This window comes from Crassostrea angulata, chromosome 5 (assembly GCF_025612915.1).
Source record: "Crassostrea angulata isolate pt1a10 chromosome 5, ASM2561291v2, whole genome shotgun sequence".
Classification (NCBI taxonomy): domain Eukaryota; kingdom Metazoa; phylum Mollusca; class Bivalvia; order Ostreida; family Ostreidae; genus Magallana; species Magallana angulata.
Window position 1 is genome coordinate 3681266 of NC_069115.1, and position 10942 is coordinate 3692207.

The 10942-nt window shown below is 33.1% G+C and overlaps 1 protein-coding gene across 2 annotated transcripts; it reads left to right on the top strand.

Moving 5' to 3' along the window:
- Positions 1-2475: 2475 nt before the first annotated feature.
- On the top strand, positions 2476-10533 carry LOC128183116 (uncharacterized). Of its 2 annotated transcripts, XM_052852009.1 has the most exons (5): positions 2476-2593; positions 2909-3015; positions 4044-4112; positions 6356-6456; positions 7535-10533. In XM_052852009.1, exon 5 carries the CDS (start codon positions 7564-7566, stop codon positions 9241-9243), a length of 1680 nt encoding a protein of 559 aa, XP_052707969.1. In that variant the 5' UTR covers positions 2476-2593; positions 2909-3015; positions 4044-4112; positions 6356-6456; positions 7535-7563; the 3' UTR covers positions 9244-10533. The 2 variants fall into 2 exon arrangements, with proteins under 2 accessions (XP_052707969.1, XP_052707968.1); XM_052852008.1 differs by lacking the exon at positions 4044-4112.
- Positions 10534-10942: the final 409 nt, after the last annotated feature.

Genomic DNA, 10942 nt, shown 5'->3' on the forward strand with positions numbered 1-10942 from the left:
CTTTATGTTCTGATGTAATAACTTACAAAGAAATTAGCTGAATATGGACTTTTTCGAGCTGTACAATTATTATACACTGTAGGTCCCGTGCGATACAGTGCAGAACCTTATCAAGCCCTCCTTTTCAAATAGATTAGGCAAGGTGAAAGGTTACATAATTAAATTCACCTGTTTATTTAAAAACGAATTATTCCCTTCCTTGTTCCTCCAATCATTTTAATCATCTTTAGATGTTACTTTCTCTTTGTGAATAATGGTCGATTTGCATTAAATACGCTACTCGGCGAAGAAAGACTGCATATTAGGTAGTAAAAAACTAATAAAAAATTTAAAAAAAGAAAGAAAGATATAAAAACAATGTATAACAATGTTATTTTTTAAAGTCAGTCACAAAATCAATTATAATTTCTGTCAGTCCACGTTTTCATCCTAGATAAACAAAATAATTAAAAGAGTGGGCGTCTCTGTCGTATACCATGTAAATTCTCAAAATATGTAGTTAGCAATCACGATCTCCCAATAGACAAAAAGAAATGGTATTTAATATTTCTTGGCATAATCACCGCCATGAACGAACCGTATGGTGTTATTCTTTTAATCAGTCTCAAGCTTACTAGCTGCTAATGATTGTAACTATATAAGTTTTATCACGAAACTTGATAATCTACAAGGGACATGCAAGTATCCGCGTCAATTTAACAAAAATGTAATTTTCTTGAAATTCAATCCTATTACATCTGGGAGTAAATAATTATATAAAAAATATTTAAAGAAGATGGGGGAATAAGGTAGCGCATATGCCCATTCGGTTTAGTCGTGAAATACCATTTTGAATTATTTTTTCCCAATTAAATCCATTCAAATATAACATAATACAAGTTTGCAAAAGCACAATATATTCAGTTTTTAATATATCTAACAAATGATACGAAAAAAAAAATTGCCTTAAATTTTGGTGGTATCGAACCCCAGAACATAAAAACGCTAGATAGATATGGTTAGTTTATGTCAGGTGCTCTAACCACTGAGCCATTTCAAACACGAGAAAGAAGGCTGTTTAAATACTATGGATGACTTTGGCCACGAATTTACGGACTTAAATTGTATTGTTTTTTCAAAACGTTCAATCGTTGGGATACAAAATGATATTTCTAATGTAAAGTGGGTCATCTCTCCCTGTTTTTGTTGATTGAAATCGGTTTGTTTCCATTAGGCCTTACTTAGACTATGAGAAAAAATATGGAGCACAGACCCACTCTATGAAAGAAAATGCCTTGAAGTTCTAAAACATGACACTTTTTGCAGGTTTTAATGCGTATACGCCTGTTTGAGTCAAAATATTCCAAGTATTGAACATATTTATAGGTTACAAATCAATGATATGTTAAGTATATATCGTTTTAAATGATTTAAAAAAAATCAGATTTATTGATATTTTAATTTTTCAGTAGCTTGTCCGACCGTGTATGGGCATTTTACACGCCTTATCCACCCATCTTCTTTAAACCTGTTTCACCCGAGAGTGTATACTTGTATATATATACTTGTAATGAGCTACGGAGACACAATTAATATTTATAAATAAAATGAATTATAACTCTCGCTGTTTGACTATATCAATAATTTGGAAAGTTGTTGTTAAAAAAACCCCAACTCACTATAAAGAATAATTATAATTAATTTTTGTCATCACTTCATTTTTGTATTATATACATACATGTATATATACATGTACATATCTTATCAAATTCTTCCTTACCAAATATTATTTTCGGATGATGAAGTCACACTAGATATATAAGTAAAATATGAGAACATACGACATGTCACTGGACAAAATATGGTAAAAACTTCAATTTGTTACAGAGCCTGGTTGAGAATAACATGTAAATTAGTGATGACTTCAGAAAGGCCATGTCACAAGAGGATTAGAAATCTCCTTTCATATTGTATAAAAGACAAAAAAAGCCAAAACGACGGGACTCTGCCCCGTCCAGTATATCTTATATACATGTAGTAGAAATTAAAATCGTATTATACAGTAAAATGGATAAAAACACAGTCTAAATCAATCTTTAAACTATGACATACGCGGATCCAGAATTTTTTCAGGGGTGAGGGTCCCGCAAAGGATATTAAAGTTTGCCGGGGGTGGAGGGGAGTGGGGGTGGGTAGGATCTAAGGCATATCTTTGGTTATCTTACAATGTTAATTTAAGAAATTTGATTTTTTAGGAGGGGGTTCTAGATCCGTGCATGAAGGAATAACAATTCTGCTAACAACTATAATATGGATACGTACGTGCAAAAAGTTTTTTAAATGAATGTTATCGCCCTAGAATTGTCTTAATGCGACTATTTTCGGTAGAAAATATTTATACTTTTAAATCTTATTAGCTTATTTATTCAGTCATTCCTTGGAAACAATATTACCACAAAAACGACTCGGGAATAAAGTTAGGAAAATGCCAAAACGGTTTGACAAAGTGGACCGAAACTTCACGAGGCCGAATTGACCTGGGCCTAAATATTTAAGCGGGTCACAAGACACTAGGAACGCCTGCTTGGAACATTGAGAGCAATATTCCATAGAGGTTTGTTTGTTGTAGAGCTATAGGCCTATTTTGTATCTAATCGCTGTGTAAAGGACAATAGATACTTATATTATAAGCTACAGGTATTTTTTAAAATAAGAATTACGCTCATTTTAAAGAGTTATGACGAATGATAAGCTTGGGAAAGTTTAGTGTTGATAATGTTGACAGGTGCGATAACTAGGCCTACTTTTGGCTTTCGGTGTAAAAGAATCTTTATAAACCATTTTTGTCTCTTACTTGAATTTTTTTTCATGATCATGATGATAGGCCTCATATTTAAAAATCGATTCAAGTTCCGATTTTTTGTCATAGGTAGTACAAGTCACCAGCAGTCTGCTGCACTGGTCACCTAGCCAGAGGGTGTGGGTGAGAGTGTTCCGTAGACAGATACAATCCTAAAAAGTGTTTTACTTTCTCAGGTACCTAAACCTTTTGTATGTTATTAAATAGAAAAAAAATATATAATGAAAAAAAGTTGAGGCTGCAGTATTTCCATGTAACGTGCGAGTACCTTTCATCAGGTTGGGACCAATCACCCAGATGGGATATAATACCCCGTTTGGGATATGATAGCCCAAATGGGATATAAATTTTAAGTGCAAAAAATGAAAATTTTTTATTGTTGAAATTTTTTATATAAATCCGCATTAGAATAGATGAAATGCAACAACATTTGGTAAACAACTTTTTCTGGAACCATACTCCTACGGATATTGATCCCTCAGTATATCCAAAACTTCTTTGGGATCAATCTTGCAAACTATACTGGCGTGCGACTAGTTCTTGCCAAGTACCATTTCTCGCCAGTACATTGTAACGTCATTTTATCAACACATAAAATTATAGAAGAAAAATGACGTCACAATGCACTGGCGAGAAATGGTACTCGGCGAGAACTGGTCGCACGCCAGTAGACAAATAGAAAAACTTCTTAACCAAAAGTTGTTGCATTTGATTCATATAAAGCGGATTTATATCAAAAATTTCAAAATCAAAATTTTTTTATTTTTTGCACTTAAAATTTATATCGCATTTGGGCTATTATATCCCATTAGACATTTTCACGATAAATGCGGTACTGCTCTCTTGCAGGGCAAAATGATATACTTTGACGAAATTTCTGTAGGTAGACAATTAAATGACGTAAATGAAACAATTGACGTTACGTCATATCTCGCCAAACTACGTCATTTTGCCCTGCAAAAGAGCAGTACCGCAGTTACCGTGAAAGGGTTTTTTGGGCGATTGTTCCCAACCTGATTATTGCCTAAAAATACACACATTTTCTCTATTACTCTCTTCATATACGGTGTTATGTTAAAATTTCTAGGCAAATATCTGCACCGTTCATTCATTTAATTTGAGAAATAATTATTTTTTTTATTGTCATCAATATCTATATACTTCTGGCTAAAAATTAAACCCTATTAATGACTTCGATTTACAGGAAGTTAGAGTACCCATTAATGCCGCTCATGTTTTTTCGTTATTTACCATGTAATCAATCGGAAAAAAGGTAAAAATTTTAAAGAATTTAACAATATAAGATAAAATTTTCGAATATAACATAAAAAATTATATCATAGAAGTAATTCAATCATATTAGAAACAATATTTTTGATGTCCCTGCGGCCACATGCACACAAATGGAGGAACATCATTTTACATGATTGTGCATCACATGTCTTGGGACAGATGATTAAAAATTAAAGAAGTGTATTGTTTATTAATTTTATTGAAAGGTTACTTAAAATAAGTTTTAATGTGTCCAGTAAGGCCAAAAAGTCAACTGACATACACATGTAACAGTGAACAATAATATCGTAACTGTAGGTGTTGAATTCAGATACAGAGGAAATTCTGGTTGATCAGACGAGGCCTGAGAATTAAATCTTTTCAATAATAAAAAAAATGAATACATCATTAATGGTTTAAGACTAATTTTAAAAATTTCATTTGCATCTGAAATGCAGCATTTTAAAATCATATTTATAATGTGAATGATTGTTAGGCCTATTCAAAGACTGAAGATGTCTGCAGTCTCTACACCCAGAAATATAAAAAAAACTTTGCCTCTGCTTTTTTCATGTACATCTTTATATTAATTTTTAACACATCACTGACCTAAAAAACTATTTATTGCATTGATAATTAAGCTAAAATAACCAAGGGTAACTTTCATCCATGCTGTCAATCTGCACTTAGAAATCTTTAAAACACTTTGATAAGCGGTGTTTTCTATTGAATTATTACAAGCGTTTTTTAAACTGTGATTTGTAAAGACTCTATTGTTTAAACCAATTACGGTTGGTAATCTGGATTTGGAATAAAAAAGTGTTAGGGTCGGCGCATAAAAAATGGGGTCGGTAGCAACACACATATTTTTTTTTTTGGCCTAAAAGAAATAATCTGTGTGAAAGTTAATAGCAATGCCTTCGATTTACACTGTAGGTGCGTGTGGATAAATCTTTGAACCGCTTCAGTTTGCAAACAAAATGGCGTCTTGCAAGCAAGCAGACGCCCGGTTTTCTTTTTTAAATATTATGTAATAGAAACGGTATCTTGCTTATTTTTGTCAAATATCATAACACGGAGGTAAATATTCTTCGAATTTGCACCTAAACAAAAAATGCCCTGTCATCAGCTGCATGTGTAAATGTAATGGCAAGGATACAATTGAGATACGTTTTTATAGGCTTACCTTTGTTAAGGAGAGCTCCGAGATGTTTGATGTAAAAAATTTTCATTCTCAACTCTTATAGTGTCTTGAAAATTATATTATTTATTTTTTTTGGTTTGTAGCTAAAAACAACGAATAGATAGTGGAAATCTTGCTGTTTTTATAACAATCGGCAATAATGGGTACTCGCACGTTATTAAAGTAATATAACATATGTATGACGTTCTGCTTCAATATAGAAATATAAAAGGGAATCTTGATGTCTTTCATCCAACAACGTTTCAATATTGAAGTCAAAGAAAAAAAAGCATTCATGCAAATGATAGTGCAAAACAGTGATGATTTACCTATTTCAAATAGCTTAATAAGTTAACTAAGTTATTAAAGATCGATTCAGCTATTTTAATTAAATACATTATGAGGCATTCAAACTAGAGTATAAAAAGTCTTCATTATCAAACCTGGATATTTTCATAATGTCAAAAAAGAGATGCAAAACACACTGCAGCATTTTTACAGAAAACACTTGTCGTAAGAAAAGGTTTTTTGTTTGTTTGAAAAGAATGATTACATCTATATTAATAAATTATATTTATGAATGGTTGAACTGCGTTTACGTTGTTATAAACAGTCACAGTGGTAAACAGTCTGTGTGCAGTGGTACATTGTAGCTGTTAACAGCATTTTTATCATACACAGCCCCCAAACTCAAAGTAATTTGTGTGCTACATGTAGGTCATAAGGTTAAAGGTTACGGTCAGGGTCAACTGAATTTGATTCTTGCAATATCTTGAGAACACTCTGCCACTTAAGTAATGTCAAACTTGTTACACTTGACCTTTATTGAGCAGATTACCCTTGTAATGACTTCAAGGTTGCAAGGTCAAGGGTCAGTCTTCTCTGGACTGTGAAGTTTTTGACTGCCACAGTATCTTGGAACTGTTTTGCTCAATGCATTGTGGAACAATTGCCTTTTCAATGTTACGTACATTATGTGGCATAAATGAATAATGAAATATTGTTTTAAAATCATCATTACTCATTAATTTTGACTTTTTCTCCTTTTATAATTTACATAGGAGGAACGGCTATAGAAGATAACTTTAGAGTAGAACCCAATGAGAATCTCTAATTTGACATCAGTACAAGTATATTGTCAACAGAAGCTATAGCATGCAAGGTTTGTATGTATTGTATCAACAATATTTGTTGGCTTAACAGTGTTTATCAGATTGTACATGTTGTTAAGGTGGTATGGAACATCTGTCAATATTAATTTGGAAAAAAGTACACTATAATTGGAATACTCCCACTGGTTAAGAATTTTCAAATTCTACAATTATATTAAACCAAAAAATAGGTTTCAGAAATATTTGGAGAGGTAAAATTGTAAAACCCTCACCGGGATTCGAACTCATGACTTACAGATTCATAGTAAACCCTCTAACTCACTGCTCTACAATGTTAGGTGATAATATTTGGAAAAGAAACTACTTATATGATAACACTTGGTTTTATTGCTTATTTCGATAAACAATATGGAAATGTCCCTTACCATTTTCAAAATAACCAATATTTTCTATATTATGTAGCATAACTTTTTTCCGAGCATGTCATTTAATTGACCAAATCCTTTCAAATGATTAGTCAGCTTTAAGGTCACGATTGTATAACGGTACTAATCCAAGATAACTATATGACTAAGAAAACTATTTTACTACTACTCCCACAATGCATTTACTCAGTCTCCTTTATAAATAACATCTCTAAAATAACTCCTCAATCACGTGCATAATTCACTCCGAATAATAAAACCAACTCCTCTCTTTAAAATAACTCCTCACTATGTTTCATAACATAAATATATTTACAATTTACGTCAGAAATGAGGAGATACATGTAATCCGATATTAATTATCAATTAAAGATTAAACATTAAAGAAAGAAAGAAACCAGATAAAATTAAAATGATGGTAACTTTGCTTCACTTGCACTATAATCACAGTATCCATCTCAAACCACATTTTTTCAACATGTTCAATATACAGTCAACATTTTTAATCATAGAAAAATTAATATATTTAATATGTGGTAAAATTTCATGCAAAATTTTTTATTGAAATATCGAGGGTACAACTATTTGGATAAAAAAAGTGTGTCTCTCATAAATCATATTAAGGTAAAGAATGTACATATATTTATATAAATATGGTCAATTCCAATAGGATTGAAATTAATGATAAACATGTATATTTCAGGCTCTACCCTGCACCATACATAAAGGACCATGAACCCTCGAAGCACTGCCCAGGATGTGGTGCGTTGTGATGTGTGTGATACTCCAGTCCCCCCACTACACTGTGACTTCTGTCAGACCAATCTCTGCAAAGCTTGTGTTGGGGACCATGTGTTGGATTTATCCAAAAAACATCACCTGGTACCGTTTCAAGACCGAGGATCTACTCCAAATTATCCTAATTGCTCAGAGCATGTCAAAGAGATGTGCAGACATTATTGTGAAGAATGTGACATTTCTCTCTGTGTTTATTGTACAGCCACTGGTACTCACCAAAATCATAACTTAATAGACATTTTTAGCATCCTTAAAAGAAAGAAAATAGAATTACAAGAAGATCTAAAAGAATTAGAAAAATCTATCTCTCCTAAATATCAAGAGATTGTAAACAATATCACAGTTCAGAAAACTGATCTAAGTAAAAACTCCCAGAAATTGACAACAGCAATAGACAAACATGGAGAAGTCTGGCACAGAGAAATAGACACCATTATACAGAAACTGAAAGCTGATCTTGATGAAATGGACTCCAAACACCTGGCTGTCTTAAACAAACAGGAAGATGAAATCACACACACCATTTCTGAAATCACACAGAGCATTGCAGATCTGAAGAAGTTACTGGACTCCAATGATGTCAGCCGTGTCTCTGCCTACAAATCCAGGATTGCTGAATTCAGAAGATTGCCTCCTAAACTCACAGTTTCTCTACCAAACTTCACCCCTCAGAAAATTAACCCAGAACAACTTTACCAGCAATTTGGTTCCCTGTCAGCATTCTCCATTACAACAGAGGAACACGGCTACACCATGGAAACCTCAGAAGCTGGATCCTCTCCTCTCAAACCACTGCTTGATGAGCCACGGATCATTTCCACCATACAGACACGGTATGGAGACCCTTCTAATTATCTAACCAGTGTTACTTGTCACAGTGATGAAGAAATCTGGGCGTGTAGTTATTTTGATAATATGATGAGTCTCTACAACCTGCAGGGGAAACTAGTGAAGTCAGTCCAAACCAAGTCAGGGTACAGTCCATGGGACATAGTAGTGACAAGGAATGGGGATCTAGTTTATACTGATTACTGGGATAGAACTGTGAACATAGTGAAGAATACACAGATACAGGCAGTGATCAGACTACGGGGGTGGAGACCTCGCGTTGTCTGTAGTACCTCCTCTGGTGACCTCCTGGTTGTCATGGACAGTGATGATAGAAAACAAACAAAAGTTGTGTGTTACTCTGGCTCCACAGAGAAACAAAGTATTCAGTACGACGACAAAGGACAACCTCTCTATTCATCTGATAACATTAAATACATCAGTGAGAATAGGAACCTAGATATCTGTGTGTCAGACTATGGAGCCCGTGCAGTAGTGGTGGTCAATCAGGCCGGGAAACTCCGGTTTACCTACACTGGTCCTCCCTCTACTACCAAGAGATCATTCTATCCATGCGGCATCACAACAGACAGCCAGGGTCCCATCCTGACAGCAGACCATAACAACGACCGTATCCACATCCTGGATCAGGACGGACAGTTCCTCCGCTACATTGACAACTGTCATTTACAGAATCCATGGGGTTTATGTGTGGACACCAGAGACAACCTCTTTGTGACCGAGTACAACACAGGTAAAGTGAAGAAAATACAATATCTGATGTAAACATACTGTGTGTATGTATTATATGTAAACAATATGTGTGTGTGTATTATATGTAAACAATATGTGTGTGTGTATTATATGTAAACAATATGTGTGTGTGTGTGTATTATATGTAAACAATATGTGTGTGTGTATTATATGTAAACAATATGTGTGTGTGTATTATATGTAAACAAATTGTGTGTGTGTATTATATGTAAACAATATGTGTGTGTGTATTATATGTAAACAAACTGTGTGTGTGTATTATATGTAAACAAACTGTGTGTGTGTATTATTTGTAAACAAACTGTGTGTGTGTATTATATGTAAACAAACTGTGTGTATGTATTATATGTAAACAAACTGTGTGTGTGTGTATTATATGTAAACAATATGTGTGTGTGTATTATATGTAAACAAACTGTGTGTGTGTGTATTATATGTAAACAAACTGTTTGTGTGTATTATATGTAAACAAATTGTTTGTGTGTATTATATGTAAACAAATTGTGTGTGTGTATTATATGTAAACATACTGTGTGTGTGTATTATATGTAAACAAACTGTGTGTATGTATTATATGTAAACAGACTGTGTGTGTGTATTATATGTAAACAAACTGTGTGTTTGTATTATATGTAAACAAACTGTGTGTATGTATTATATGTAAACAAACTGTGTGTATGTATTATATGTAAACAAACTGTGTGTATGTATTATATGTAAACATACTGTGTGTGTATTATATCTAAACAAACTGTGTGTATGTATTATATGTAAACAAACTGTGTGTGTATGATATGTAAACAAATTGTGCATATGTAATATATGTAAACAAACTGTGTATGTATTACGTGTATATTTAAACAAATTGTGTGCTTGTATCTAGCCAAGTATATACAATTATAGACAATACTTTTTGTGCTTTAATACTGGTAAATTGGAAAAAAAATGTCTTTTGTTTTGAATTAGCTGCTGGTCTGTAACTCATGGTCTGAAAAATTTGGGATTGACGACTTGGCCGTGGTGAAGTAATCTTAGACTGAAGTCTAAACTTGTACACTGTCCTATTCTCTTGGAAATAAATTAAATGCTTTTGAAATGTTTCTCAGTATTACCTTGATAGTTACAAATTTTTAGGGTAATTTAATGATATATTATTATTTTGTGAACGATAGAAATTTAGATTTAAGTCTAATAATGCCCCATGATCCCAGGGCCAGGCAAGTACAGTTCCATGATTTGTATATAATTAGTCAAATCAAGAAGGAACCTCTTTGTTCACCTTAGCCATGCATTCAGTTTGGTTGCTATTTACCCAGTAGTACATGTAGAGAATTTGATTCATATACTTAATCAATACATAAAGGTTTAAATGATCTTATATATGGAGGGTAATCGTGTTCAAAAATTAAGACATGTAAACTTGTAAACCCGAATACGTAATCGTGTTGGTGTGTGAGTCTGAGTATGAATATGTGTAATTCTGATCGTGTAACCTATAAAACTCAGGGATAAACACATGTTAGATTTGACTCAGTTCCTTCGCATGATGCACAATTTGCAGCTTTATTGCTTTCATCAGTTGATTAAACCTTCAACTTTGCAAACTTTCAATCCATATTTTCTACATTTGTACCTTCAGGCTCGGCAATAGCACATCTGACATAATACAAATTGACAAATGTAAAGTCTACAAGTTTGTCGAATTTAGACA

Bases quoted from the DNA above. Each gene is read 5' to 3' on its own strand.
- LOC128183116 (XM_052852009.1), top strand. From the start codon at position 7,564: ATGAACCCTCGAAGCACTGCCCAGGATGTGGTGCGTTGTGATGTGTGT.